This window comes from Homarus americanus, unplaced genomic scaffold (assembly GCF_018991925.1).
Source record: "Homarus americanus isolate GMGI-L3 unplaced genomic scaffold, GMGI_Hamer_2.0 scaffold5635, whole genome shotgun sequence".
Taxonomy (NCBI): Eukaryota; Metazoa; Arthropoda; class Malacostraca; order Decapoda; family Nephropidae; genus Homarus; species Homarus americanus.
Genome location: NW_024735011.1, coordinates 409316 through 425016, shown reverse-complemented (window position 1 = coordinate 425016; position 15701 = coordinate 409316). Strand labels below are relative to the sequence as shown.

General features: G+C 41.9%; 2 protein-coding genes across 3 annotated transcripts in view; both read right to left on the bottom strand.

Moving 5' to 3' along the window:
* The window catches only part of LOC121870719 (NPC intracellular cholesterol transporter 1-like), a 64626-nt gene extending 64028 nt beyond the window's left edge, over positions 1–598 (bottom strand). For both annotated transcript variants that reach the window (XR_006089760.1, XM_042372661.1), the window contains exon 1: positions 253–598. Coding sequence is in view for 1 of the 2 variants with exons in the window: in XM_042372661.1 (XP_042228595.1) it covers positions 253–315 (63 nt within the window). In the remaining variant the exon portion in view is untranslated. The remainder of the gene's footprint in view (positions 1–252) is intronic.
* A 1295-nt stretch (positions 599–1893) lies between these two features.
* On the bottom strand, positions 1894–10286 carry LOC121870734. The gene is made up of 8 exons (XM_042372677.1): positions 9978–10286; positions 7978–8114; positions 7064–7260; positions 6711–6908; positions 4505–4598; positions 4022–4128; positions 3379–3512; positions 1894–2694 (listed from the first exon to the last, which is right to left on the bottom strand). Exons 1-8 carry the CDS (start codon positions 10284–10286, stop codon positions 2497–2499), a joined length of 1374 nt encoding a protein of 457 aa, XP_042228611.1. The 3' UTR covers positions 1894–2496.
* Positions 10287–15701: the final 5415 nt, after the last annotated feature.

The window sequence follows — 15701 nt, the reverse complement described above, 5'->3', positions numbered from 1 at the left end:
TCACTGAATAAAAGAGTTAACAATGAAAGGACTTATGACATTACACAGTAAGTTATAAGAAGTACTGTATACCACCATACAGCCAGAAGTTTGGGAGGCCTTACAGCAGGTAACAACATCTCACCTGCCACACCACAGCAGGTAACAACATCTCACCTGCCACACCACAGCAGGTAACAACATCTCACCTGCCACACCACAGCAGGTAACAACATCTCACCTGCCACACCACAGCAGGTAACAACATCTCACCTGCCACACCACGGACAACAGCAGCACCGCCGTTACTCTCCTTACTGTTCCCGTCATCTTCATACAACCGATGCACCTCAGTCTAGCCTGGCCTCACACCCAGGCCAAACCACCACACTCAGTCTGAATTCCCACAACCGTCTCTTTAAGATGTGTGAATATATTAAGTCAGCCTGCACAGACTTTATAAAGAGGTCTCACACAAGTACTCAAAAGTCTGTTGTTGTTCTGTAAATAGTTCGCACAATATCCAACGCAGCAAGTGGTCATATACCCACAATAGAAACGCCAGCAGCTACAGACACAACCTCCCTCTACGGCGTCTGAAGCCACACTGCGTCTGCTCGGTTAAAGGGTCCAGCCCACGAGTCCCACAACAATGTCGCTATTGCCACATCTACCCCCTGCGCTGGTGCCAAGTCTCGCCACAGTAACCATGGAACTAGTCAGGTGATTCAGTAAACAAATCAACGTTTTTAGGTCATTATTCTTTGTTTAATGCCCTGTACTGAATATAAACCTAACTTCACATCATCAGTAACATAACTAATGGTGTGATATAATGTGTGCTTGCCAAATATGGAGTAAATAGTTTGTTGATATACCTGTTGGTGTGCATGTCATTGCAACGTAGTAATATGCACTTCCGCCTTGAGAAAAACTTGACCAAGGCCAACATAAAGCATTGATATGTGGAAGAATGTCAATTATATGTTACTTCCTCATATTTTAACACTAAATAGGAATAAGTTATTACATTTTAAAACACTACAATTACACATAAAATATATTTTTTAACTTAATGATATACAGTATTGGAATTCAGTTCACATTGGTCAAAATTGTCTCCGTTTGATTTCCTGTTTCGCTTGATACATAACACAAGCAAACTATTTCTAAATTACATGAGGATGAGACATTATAATGAAGTCGAAAAACTGCCCTCTAGACGTAGGTAGTAGGCAGCTACCAAACAGGGAGGTACTACTGCCTGGGAAGATATTGGCAGCATAATGTGTTGTCTAATGGTAGACCCTGCTGCCATATGTGACCAAGTCCCAGGTTGGTGATCTGACTTTCTGCCTCATTTACACAACTGCAGGGTCTCAATTGTTTCTCTTACCATTGACAACACAACATACATATATGGTTTCTCACTTTTTATTTTTTTTGTATTTATAGTTCTTTATTATTATTATTATTATTATTATTACAGTTACTGTATTATTATCATCATTATTTTATTTTTGTTTGTTTTATCATAAATTTTATTAATTATGACGATTATTTATTATTATCATTATTATTATTATTATTATTATTATTATTATGATTATTATTATTATTATTATTATTACATTTTCGCCCCCCAGGCCCCGATGTGGGTCAGTGACCTGTGTCCGGGTGGGCTAATCCCCGTAAAAAAAAATATATATATGTATTTACACACACAAACGAATCTGACCCCAAGAGGGGATAAAGGCCCTCTTGATAAATTCTCAATACAACTTGAAAGCCATTTTGAATCTTCTGTGTTGTAATGTAAATAAACCAGCAACGTTCCTTCTCACATCTCCATTCTTAAGAGGAAAATTTAACTTACGATACTTTGAAAATTTGGAAAAGACGTAATGAAAAACAAACACAATAATGGTTTATAAACTAGATCACCATTACATAAAAGTGTTACTGAACTAGAACATTTAAGTACGTACAATACAAGACAGGAGTAAAATGTATTAAACTATTACTACTGCTACTACTAACAATAATAATAATTAACGGTTTATCAAGATAACATGGCAGCCGAAGTCTGAAAATATACAATGAACAGTGCGTAATGGCTAATCTGTATAGTAATTCATTGTATAGCTGTATAAATGTATTTTATGTAATAATTTACTAGTATGGTTATATGACATTGGTATCTTTTGCTAGCCTAGTTATTTTGTTAATAGCATACACTTAACTCCTTAACACTATACACAGATTAATATACCACTACACATACTTATATAACACTAAACTACACTAGGATATTTCCCATTTTATTTATTTTATTTTGATAGAATTGTGTTCTGGTGAGATTTTTGTCCAATCAAATTTCACCTTTATTATGAGTGGCCAATGAGACATCTTTATTATTATTATTATTATTATTATTATTATTATTATTATTATTATTATTATTATTATTATTATTTATTTATTGATGAAAAGAGGACTTAAGGTTGATGTATATTGTCAGCAGTAATTCCAGTCACTGTGGTTCTGGGGACGACATTCGGGTGGACATTTAGTTAGAGAAAGTCGACGACGCTCAATATACTTGAAGGGTCCCCATCCACAGTACTGGAAGTCCTCACGCTTCACGGGGAAAGGCCTAGCTCCCGTGTGTCCCTCCCGGAGACAATTGTAGCTGTCATGTTGCAAGACGTCGTTCTGTGGGGTATCATTGCTATATAGAACTCAGTGAGGCTTTCAACTGGTACTAAAAACAGTCATGCAATCATAACTAAGTGCTGGTAACTATACAACTACTATACAACTTAATAAAATTTACTTCACTAAAATCAGTCACAATTCACTAGCACCAATCACGTGCCGCCTCTCTCACCAACAGGCTCTAAATATATGTAATCGATTATATGATTGGCCAATTGTCTTCATTATGGCGAGATGTTTACCATAGAAATAATTACATATGAATTAATTATTTACTTTAAAGATCGTAAGTTACATTATGATAACCGAGTTACTTAAGTCACCTAATATCTTAATGACATTGGATTAGTTATCTTAGCAATAACCTAAGTACCTTACTGAACACACTCTTTACCTTACCGAACACACTCTTACCTTACTGAACACACTCTTTACCTTACCGAACACACTCTTACCTTACCGAACACACTCTTTACCTTACCGAACACACTCTTACCTTACTGAACACACTCTTTACCTTACTGAACACACTCTTACCTTACTGAACACACTCTTTACCTTACCGAACACACTCTTACCTTACTGAACACACTCTTTACCTTACTGAACACACTCTTACCTTACCGAACACACTCTTTACCTTACCGAACACACTCTTACCTTACTGAACACACTCTTTACCTTAATAACGGGCCAGACTCTAGTAGCCAGCATATATTGGTCGTATTTCAGTGAATAGTTTGCGGGGTGATGAAAAATGTCTCCTCTAACTCTCCTCAGTGTGTTGGGCCATATATTGAAGCCGCCCCATAATCCTGGTGGTGGTAGAGACGTGGTGGTGGTGGTGATGGTGGTGGTGGTGGTGGTGGTGGTAGTAGTGGTAGTGAATGTGGTGGTGGTGGTAGTGGTAGTGGTGGTGGTGGTGGTGGTAGTGGTGGTGGTGTGGTGATGGTGGTAGTGGTAGTGGTGGTGGTGGTGGTGGTGGTGGTGGTGGTGGTGGTGGTAGTGGTAGTGGTGATGGTAGTGATTGTGGTGGTGGTGGCGATTGTGTTGGTGGTGGTGGTGAGGATAAGGAGAATTTAGTAATAATATTATTAATAGTAATGCTGTGATTAACTACTACTACTACTACTACTACTACTACTATACTACTACTACTGCTACTACTACTACTACTATACTTGATTCTACTACAACTACCAACATCCTGTCAAATACTACTATTACTACTATTACAATTGCTACTACAATAACTACCAACATCCTGTCAAATACTACTACTACTACTACTACTACTACTACTACTACTATTACCAGCACCAACCAGCTAAGATAATGGCCTTGTGGCTTGGATGGTCTCGTATGACGTGGAAAGCTTTGCCAGACTTCAGCCATTCCTGTACCACCACGGTCTCCCGCTCCAGGATCCAACTGGTGGGTGGGATATGGCAACTTTGGGTATGGCAATTTTGTTTATGGCAAATTTGGTTGTGGTAATTTTATGTATGACAACGTTGAATATGGCAACTTTAAGTATGATAACATTGAATATGGAAACTTTGAGCATAATAACGTCAGTCATGGGAACTATGAATATGGCAACGTCTCACTGTTTCCAATGTAAAAAAAATATATAAAAGACTAGCAATATAACTTAACTGTCTGTCTATCTGTCTGTCTGTCTGTCTGTCTGTTTACCTGTCTCTCCACATACCTGTCAGTGTCTCTACTCATAAAGGCTTCAACGGTTGGGTCACCCATTACAGCAAACCTCCACAGTCGTGCTGTCTCCTGTCTCTCCACATACCTGTCAGTGTCTCTACTCATAAAGGCTTCAACGGTTGGGTCACCCTCAGCAAACCTCCACAGTCGTCCCACCACCACCTGCTGTATCAAGTTACCTGTGGGTGGTAGTAGTAAGCTGATTAGTGGTGCTGTATCAAGTTACCTGTGGGTGGTAGTAGTAAGCTGATTAGTGGTGAAAATTATACTGTATTGTTGATATAACTGTTAATTTCATCTCCTGTGCAGGGATAAGAGGGTGCCAAATCCTAATGAGCAGATCAGTGTGTGTGTGTGTGTGTGTGTGTGTGTGTGTGTGTGTGTGTGTGTGTGTGTGTGTGTGTAAAACTGGTCATTGCAAATAGGATAACATTTTACCTTCATTTGGTAGTGTTATTTTACAAATCTAAGGCGTATACATCAATTAAGTATGTTGTCTAGCTAATACAATGTGCATGCGGATGATAAGTGTTTTTCTTTGATTAAAATGGATATACTGGAAGAGTAACGCATCAATTGTGAAATAGGAGAAGGAACCTAGCACAGCCTAACCAGATATTAACTTATCCTAATCTAACCTAACCTAACTTATCATAATCCATCCTAACCTAACTAAACCTAGTCTACCTACCTAACCAAACATATCCTAATCTCACTGACCCAAACCAATAAACTCGGGTTCATAATAATCCTGTAAATCCATTTTTTCTTATCAATATTTTGCTAATAAACTGTTACGTAAAATTCACTTGGCCAAAATTGCCTGAAGTTCCATCATGTGAACTTTTTGTTATTAAAATTTATATAGCTAAGGTTAATAATATTCTATACTTAGTTAATAACAACAACAACAACAACAATAATAATAATAATAATAATAATAATAATAATAATAATAATAATAATAATAATAATAATAATAATAATAATAATAATAATAATAATAACCCAATCTCAAGAATTTTATCTTTCCAATCAATAGTTCAGACAATTCTAAAGACACTTTTCTTCTATGACGTTGTCCTCGCAAACTACTTATATATGGCGGGTGGTTAGAGGTTAGTGGGGAGGGGTCATTTGCGAACCTCATTTGCGAGGGAAACGTCACAGAATAAGTGTCTTAGAATAGTCTAAACTATTGATTACAGATATAGAATTCTTAAGATTCCCATGTTGTCAGAAATTAAAATTTACCGCCATTTATTTAAAGTGATTCTTGGTTGGCCTTCTTAATACTACGGTAACCCCTTTAAATTCATTCAACGTCATTTAATTCTCGCATTTAATCTCATTCAAAATTATTTAAGTCCTTCGTTTAAACTCATTCATGAAGGGTTTACTTACGCCCGTTTTCTGTTGCAATAAAAGAAAATGAAAATTATATATGGGACGACTCCTTTATTTTTATTATAGTTGTAAGATATAGCAATTATTTTACTTTAGTATACTTTATTCTATGTTATTCTCTTCGCCACTGATCGGCCTGTTAGGGGAGGATCCAGGGGGAGTTCTGGGGGTCCGGACCCCACCTTTTCATTAGAAAATTCCAATACTTTTTCGTTAATGCAGTATTGTACTCGGGCGTTTTTGTATAGTAAAAACTAATTACTATTCACCTCAGAATATCTCCTGATAATAAGTGCACATGGCTTAAAAATGGCCTGAAAATACCCATGATATTGGTAAGATTAAAAAATAAATTATCGTGGGCTTACAGAGTCCCAAACCCCAGCTGAGAGGACTGGCTGTGCTCGCTTTGTTCCCTCACCCACAACATCTTGAGATATTCCTGGATGCGCCCCTGCCTGTTAGTAGCTTGGGAGGTCGGTCACGTCTCTATTAGCCACTGTTGGCACTGTGGACATGTACTGGCTCTCAGTGGCGAAGAGGATAAAATAGAGCCAGGAAAGTTATAATTAAAAAAAACAAAAACAATTCCCCTCAAGAAAACTAATGAAACCAATCAATTGTGAATTTCAGACTTATACCTCAATATTTACACGAAGTATTCAGATTACAGTGAAAGAGCTAAGAACATTATAATCGTTGGTAGTTTCAGTGTGATTTTTGTAGTGGTTGAGGCCGCACTGGTGAATAATAAAACTAACTCTATTGACTACAGCAGTAATAGTGTAGCGCGCCTGAACACTGTGAGGGAGAAGACCATCGTTTAATACTCTCAGTATTGACAACCCCTCCCCCCCCACACACACGCACTCACACACACTCACCAAGGTCCGGCAGCTCCGTAACCGGACACAGATCAACGTGAGAGTGGGCACAGTAGATGCTACAGAGGTACTTGGTGGCGTTGTGGTCTTGGGAGGAGACGTTGTGGTAGATTCTCATGAGCCACCCAGGGTACAGGGTTGCGATGGCCAGAGCTCGACCATACAGCGGCCTGAAGTACTTCTTGGAGTGTTCTGAGTCTGCAGAGGTTAGGTTAGGTTAGGTTAGGTTGAAGTGTTATTTTGGTTAGTTTATGTTGGATTGTGGTAGTTTGGTTAGGTTAAGTTAGATTAGGTATTTGGTTATGGTTAAGTTAGGTTTGTGGGTTCGTATAATTGACTCTCTCTCCACCTACCATAATCGGTCACGGGGTCGACGCTGTAGTAGGAAAAGGATACTACTCTCTGCCCTCCTCCTCGTTGGGTAGAGTAATCAGAGCAGGTCGACTCGCCCTTGAAGGTATAGTTTTTTATGAACCAGGAAGGGTAGAGCCAGGGTGTGGTAGCAGCTGCCTCTCTCGCTGAGTTTAAAGCATTCTTGTCTAGCCCGAACCTGTGAATAGATGGTGGGTGGATGGGTAGGGTAGGTGGGTGGGTAGGAGGGTAGGTGGGTAGGTAGGTGGGTGGGTGGATGGATGGATGGATGGATGGATGGATGGATGGATGGATGGATGGATGGATGGATGGGTGGATGGATGGATGGATGGATAGATGGGTGGGTGGATGGATGGATGGATGGATGGATGAATGAATGATAATGAAACAAAAGCCTGTTTATACAATTACAGCAGACAGGTAAAATTTACTGGGCTGACATGTGAGGGGAACACTATCAAATTAGTTTTTTTCCCTTTTTTTTACCTAATTATTTCCATCGCCTCGCTAACGATGCACACAATAGCACCCGAACAACAACAGACTCAGCTAAAACACCTGTCAGATTTTTTTGTTTCATCTAACAATGGAGAATTAAAGGTGTTCTTGTTATACAGGTGTGTGTGTGTGTGTGTGTGTGTGTGTGTGTGTGTGTGTGTGTGTGTGTGTGTGTGTGTGTGTGTATGTGTGTGTGTGTGTGTGTGTGTGTGTGTGTGTGTGTGTGTGTGTGTGTGTGTGTGTGTGTGTGTGTGTGTGTGTGATGAATTTCGACATCCATAGTACTTGACCTGACTTGACCTCGCTTCACCTGCCCTGACCTTACCTGTGTTCTGAGGTATATTTAACTAATTAATCCATACACACATACTATACAACGTCTCTTCCCAGTACCTACCTGACGCAGGGACAGTTAGGGACGGTATACCCTTGAGTAGGCAGCAGTAGGGGGTCCTTATTGTGGTTGTCAAGGGGGTGGTTGTTGTGGTTGTCGGGATGCTGGTTGTTGTTATCGATCTTTTTCCCTCTGCGTACCTGTTGAAAGGTAAGGTGTTTTAATTAGTTGGTTGGTGGTGGTGGTGGTAGAGGTGATAGTTGTGGTAGTGCTGGTTGGTTTTGGGTGGTTGGTTGGTTAGTTGATGGTGGTTGTGATAGTGCTGGTAATTGTGGTTATAATTGTGGTAACTGAGAACTCACACCTTCTCAGAACGGTGTTAGAGAGATGACTCAGCAAATGATTAACATCACTAACTCAACGAATAATTCTGCACTGTGGTGGGAGGGAGGAAGAGGGAAAATGGAGGGGGGAAGGGAAGGAGGAGAGGGTGAGGAAGGGGAAGGAGAGGAGGGGGAAGGGAAGGAAGGAAGGAAGGAAGGAGGGGTGGGGGGGAGGGAAGAGTTATGAGTAAGAGGAAGATTTTACCTAACTACTATTAACTAAAAATATATGTGTAGTAATTTTAATTTGTCTTTTATACATTATAATAAGAGAGAGAGAGAGAGAGAGAGAGGGAGAGAGAGAGACTACTAGGGTCACAGATACACTACCAGGGCCACAGACACACCACCAGGGCCACAGACACACTACCAGGCCACAGACACACCACCAGGGCCACAGACACACTATCAGGGCCACAGACACACCACCAGGGCCACAGACACACTATCAGGGCCACAGACACACCACCAGGGCCACAGACACACTATCAGGGCCACAGACACACTACCAGGGCCACAGACACACTATCAGGGCCACAGACACACTACTACATTTTTGACCACCGAAGGGTTAAGACGTACCTGGCGCTCCTCTCGGAACAGCCAGGTCAACTGTTAAGTTGTCCCATACCAACCCCCTCCCCTCAACCCTCCTCCTCACCGGAATATCAACAAGTTCTCGCCAGAAGTTACAATTTCATTTAGGAAAGGAACGGAACCAGTGTTAAACAGAGGTGAACAGTGGTGAACAGTGCTTAAGTCAGTGAGAACAACTCAACAGTAACAGTCGTACCCAAGTTAACCTTCACACAGTGAGGTCCCAGGTACCCAGTGATAACGGCCCGTGAGACCCAACAACAACCAGCGATGTGTTAATCCGTCTACGATAGGAAGGCCTGGGACCACACCTCACTCACCTCATCTGTGAGGAATTACTACACCACGTGATGCCCCTCATAACACCATCTGTGAGGGAGTTACTACACCACGTGAGGTCCCTCATAACACCATCTGTGAGGTAATTACTACACCACATGACCCTCATAACACCATATGTGAGGGAATTACTACACCACGTGATGCCCCTCATAACACCATCTGTGAGGGAACTACTACACCACGTGAGGTCCCTCATAACACCATCTGTGAGGGAACTACTACACCACGTGAGGTCCCTCATAACACCATCTGTGAGGTAATTACTACACCACGTCAGGCCCCTCATAACACCATCTGTGAGGTAATTACTACACCACGCCAGGTCCCTCATAACACCATCTGTGAGGTAATTACTACACCACGTGAGGTCCCTCATAACACCATCTGCGAGGGAACTACTACACCACGTGAGTTCCTCCTAACACCATCTGGGAGGGAGTTACTACACTACGTGTTTGCTGTTCAACACCTACATTAATCTGTATGTTCGTTTACCTTTCTCTAATGAAGGCTTTTGTTAAACCACCAATGTATGTAATAAGTCATTTATGTCCAATGTATATTTTCAGCCTTCGGGCTGCAGAACTTTTCAATAAACCGTTAATTATTATTATTATTATTATTACAGACACACTACCAGGGCCATAGACTAACTACCAGGGTTAACGTTAGGTACGGTTAAGTTAAGTTAGGTTAGGTTAAGCTAGGTTAGGTTAAGTTAGGTTAGGTTAGGTAACTCACCTTCTTCTGGCTTGTCTTTAACGCCTCCTGGAGATCCTCGTGGTGGAGATGGAAGGCGGCGTCTGATGGTGACGAAGAAGACAAAGGGTCGAACCACGACACCAGCAGTAAGGTGACGACCAACATGATCACCACTGTCACCACCCTCATCATCATGCGTACGACTACTCCTCCACGACGGCAATGGTACATCTTTTGGTGAACCTGCTGAGCTGCCTCCAACACCCGTAGAAGGAGTTGACTGACGTTACCACCCTCCACTAATCCCTTCCCCCCTCCCCGAGATGACCACGAGAGCACAAGTGTCATTATATGTTCACTCAGCAAGACCCCCGCCCCCTCACTGACACACCACACACGCCATTCCCCAATTATGAAACTGTATATTTTCAGCCTTCTGGCTCAAGGATCAATACAAGGCTCTCCTGTCTATAAGAGGTGATATAAGTCTGTCCTGTAATGTAGTTTTCTTTGATTTAATATTTATTATTTTATGGATTACTCTGACAAAAATAAGATCTTTATCTTAAAGAATAATTAATATATGGTTTTTATATTTTTAAATTTCTAGATGAACAATGTGAACAACATCTGTATACTAGTACATGAACGTGACATACTGTACAGTACATAGACGTACCGTACAGGTATACAAACCGTATTTTCGTAATGGCCATCCATGAGAGACACGAGGGAAGGTGGCGATTTATACACACTAAGTATACAAACAATGTACAAAAACACACAATGTACACAGAGAGAGCAAACATAAACAATAACAAAGGTGAGACACGAGATCTGCTGGAGACATACACACTCACACACACTGTCGACACACTAATCTCTCTTTCTCTCTTTGGATGATAGATAGAAGGCTTAAGTTACAATGATTTTGTCATCATTAGTGGGAGACCATTTCAAGGATTCAATACCATCAGGCTTAAGAGTTGGTAAAAAACTCCTGACAGTAAGACGGTAAACAGTAAGTAGACTAAAGGACCTGAAAGGTTTCATGACGAGTGTAACCAACACAGACCTGACGTGTAAAGACATCCTGTAGACCAGTAATGTGAGTTGATTCTTTGATTGATTGATTGTTTGATTGATTGATTAGTGTATGTATAATGGCATTTAGAATTTCCAAATTCCTTTTAAACTTAAAAAAAAATAATAAAAATAATAATAATAATAATAATAAAAATGACAAATAATATAATAACAACTACCACAAAGACCACAACAATCATCCTTACCCCCCCTCTCCCTCCCACACACCCCCTACTCCAACCTCCCCCTCCCTCCCACACCCCCTCTCACATCCCCCACCTCCGACCCCCCTCCCTCCCACACACACCTCCCTCAACCCCCCCCCCTCTACAAATTGAATAAAATAACATCTCTGGAGCCACGAAATTGGAGATGGGGTTGTGGAGAAGGGAAGGAGGAAGGGAAAAGAGCGTTAAGCTGGTTATCTTGTGTGTTCAGCCTACCACTACCACACTTCCCTCTACCACCACCACCAGCCTACCACTACCACACTTCCCTCTACCACCACCACCAGCCTACCACTACCACACTTCCCTCTACCACCACCACCAGCCTACACTACCACACACTCCCTCTACCACCACCACCAGCCTACCCACACCTCCCTCTACCCACCACCACCAACCTACCACTACCACACCTCCCTCTACCACCACCACCAACCTACCACTACCACCTCCCTCTACCACCACCAGCCTACCACTACCACACACCTCCCTCTACCACCACCACCAGCCTACCACTACCACCTCCTTCTACCCACCACCACCAGCCTACCACCACCACACTTCCCTCTACCACCACCCCTACCACACTTCCCTCTACCACCACCACCAGTCTACCACTACCACACTTCCCTCTACCACCACCCCTACCACACCTCCCTCTACCACCGCCCTTACCACACCTCTCTCTACCACCACCCCTACCACACCTCCCTCTACCACCACCCCTACCACACCTCCCTCTACCACCCCCCCTCTCCCCTTCCACCACCACAGGGGCATAACCTGGTACCCCACTCCTATGCCACCAGTCGCGGCATAGACTAATACACCACTTGCTATGCCACCTACATAATGCTTTGACTTACTATGATGACAGTATAATGACAGTATAATGACAGTATAATGGCATTATAATGACAATATAATGAGAGTATAATGAGAGTATAAAGACAGTATATCGAGAGCATACTGATAGAATGATAACAGTATAATGACAGACGAAAGAGATGTAGAAAGCTGACATCATTAGAGCTCTTACATCACACCGGCAGTTATCAGTGAATCTCTTCTTTATCGTCTCTCTATCTCTGTCTCTCCTTTTCTCTCTCACTGTTATCTTTATCTGTCTTATCTTCTGGTGTCTGTCTGTCTGCCTGTCTGTCTGTCTTTTATCTTATACCATCTCTCTCTCTCAGGGGCGATTCTACGGGGGGCCAGGGGGGGCCATGGTCCCCCAGATTTTGGGCTGGCCCCTGGGTTGGCCCCCCCCCCCACTTTTTATTCTCAAAATTGTAATTCCAAAAACATTCCCAAAACCAGGAAGTGAGTCAAGTGACTCAGGCAATGGGCGAGCCGCACGTCAGATGCAGGCATGGGTGAGGTGAGATCACTGAGGTGAGGTGAGGTGAGGCCCGGAGGGTGCAGATATGCACGCGCTGAGGGAATTGATTTAGATTGTTTCGTCGACGAGTTTGTCAGCCGACATAATAATCGTAGGATTAAGCTGCACTGAATATACTGCTACCGTCACAGTACCGTGTGAACATAAGAACATAAGAATGGAGGAAACTGCAGCGGGCCTATTGGCCCATACTGGGCAGTTCCGTTTACACCCAACCCCTATTGCTCATATGAGCATCCAACCTATGTTTGAAGCAATTCAGCGAATTCGAGTTAATGATGATATTTGGTAACTTGTTCCATTCATCAACTACTCTGTTTCCAAACCAGTGTTTACCTATTTCACGCCTAAATCTAAATTTGTCTAATTTAAAACCATTGTTACGAGTTCGCTCCTGGTTGGATAATTTGAGTACCTTTGTAATGTCCCCTTTGTTTAGCCCTGTCTTCCACTTATACACCTCTATCAGGTCGCCCCTCGCTCTACGTCTCTCGAGGGAGTGCAAATTAAGATGCTTTAACCTGTCTCTATACTCAAGGTTCCTAATGCCCAGGATTAGTCTTGTCATTCTCCTCTGAATTCTTTCCAAGGATTCTATATCCATTCTGTAATACGGTGACCAGAACTGAACTGCGTAATCCAGGTGTGGTCTCACAGAGCAAGATACAGTTTTAGGATGACCTCGCTAGTCTTGTAACTAACACTCCTTTGTATGAACCCAAGTACTTTATTAGCCTTGTTACGAGCAAAACACATTGTTTACTTGGCTTAAGGTTCCTACTTATCATTACTCCTAAATCTCTCTCGCAGTCGGATTTCTCTATGGCACCGTTGTTCATCTGGTATCTGGTTTCCCTGTTTACATCTCCTATACTGAGTACTTTACATTTGTCGACATTGAATTTCATCTGCCATTTTTCAGACCATTGGAAAAATTTGTTTAGATCTTCCTGTAGTTTTGCCGAGTCCTCGTCAGATTTGATAACACGTCCTATTTTAGTGTCATCAGCAAATTTACTTATGTTGCTGTCTATGCCGATATCTATGTCGTTTATGTATATAATAAACAATAATGGTCCAAGTACTGAGCCTTGGGGAACTCCACTTGTGACGTTGCTCCAATGGGACTTAGTGCCGTTAATGCTCACTCGCTGTTTCTGTCCTGTAACCACGCCCTAATCCATTTAAGGATGTCACCTTTTGATGCGCCAGGCTTCTACCTTTCTAATTGGTCTTTCGTGGGGAGGACTCTGTCGAGCTTTGCTAAAGTCGAGATTATACCACATCATAATTGTGCCCCGTCCACTGATTCGAAAACTGATGAAAGAATGTTAATGGGTGGTTAGGCAGAACGTCCGCTTGTGAAGCCATGCTGGAATCATTGATAATCTGGCTGCTTCTCCAGGTGATTTCGAATAGAGTTTGAAGGCGGGTGCTTCCATTTGCTACTATTGATGTTGAACTGATTGGGCGGTATAATGTAACAGTTGCATGCGGCGCCCATGCCTGAAAACGTAAACGTTGTGTCCATAATCTCCATTATGTGTGAAGCGTGAGATCATTCATTTTTTCGCTGATGTATGTACAGTACATACATTGTAAAGACACTGCTATATTTTTCAATGTTTGTTATGTGGTACACCCGCCCTTTATGGGAGCAATAATACAGTTTTAGAGATATGTTCAGGTGTGTCAATACTCCAATGAATCATGATTAGTGGAATAAGAGCGTTGCCATTATACCGCCATATGCTGATTATTTTAGACTGGCGTCATGAGAGACGTCACTTCACATTAGTCAATCAAATTGGTGTAATAATGCCAAAAACTGCATCTTGCAAGTTGTACACAGGTTTGGTTTTGCCCCTCCAACATTTACCTTGGCCCCAAAGTGGCCCCCCCCCCCCACTTTCCGAAGGCTAGAAACGCCACTGCTCTCTCTCTCTCTCTCTCTCTCTCTCTCTCTCTCTCTCTGTCTTGTTTCCTCACCTCCTTCTCTACACCATTTCCTTAATCATCACATTCTGCTTATTCTATATTTATTCCTCTGTATTCATTCTCCTCTTCCCCTTCTCTTCCCTTCACTGCTCTCTTCTTACCATTTATTGCCCGCTCTTAATGTTCCTCCTTTCCTCTTCGTTTTCCTCTCCTCTCCTCTCCTTCCCATGTTAAATACACCCATAGGAAGAGAGAGAGAGAGAGAGAGAGAGAGAGAGAGAGAGAGAGAGAGAGAGAGAGAGAGAGAGAGAGAGAGAGAGAGAGAGAGAAAGAAAGAAAGAAAGAAAGAAAGAAAGAAAGAAAGAAAGAAAGAGAAAAAGAGAGAGAGAAGAGAGAGTCATATATACATCAGTGTCCCCTCTCAATAGCTCTCACGTTTTCTCTTACATCAATAACTCTTCACGTAGTCTTATACTAGTAAACAATAGATGGAAATAAATAGAAACACTAAAAATATATAATAAATAAGGAAAGAAAAAAAAGAGACTAAGGCTCTATCTTGTCTCTGTTATCGCTGGTTATCACGTTTCATATACATTAGTTCTTCCTGCTTAAGTTATCCACGTTTTCTCTTTTTAAGGAATTTGGTAAGACATGTAAACAAGACAAGATGTAACACCTGTAAGACATAGGGAGGATAAAATACACACACACACACACACACTGTCAGTCTACATATGTCTGTCTCTCTCTCTCTCTCTCTCTCTCTCTCTCTCTCTCTCTCTCTCTCTCTCTCGTTGTGGCCATGAGTCTCCCACGGTGGTACAGGTTTCTACTGGCTATTCCGTTCCGTCCCGTTTCTTTACCCTCTTCCACCACCACCTTTCCCTTTCTCCTCTTTCGTCATCTCTTCTCGTGTTCCCCTTCTCCTCATTCATCTTCTGTTCCTTATTCTCTTCAGTCTTTCTTCTCCTTCCATTCCTTCCTTTCGCTCCATCCATTTCATGCCTCCTCTCTCTCTTCCTTCTTTCCTTTTTCTCCCATTTTCCCATTTTCTCTGCCCTCCCCTTCTTCTTTCTCCTTTTTCATCTTCCTTTCTTCCTTTCCCAT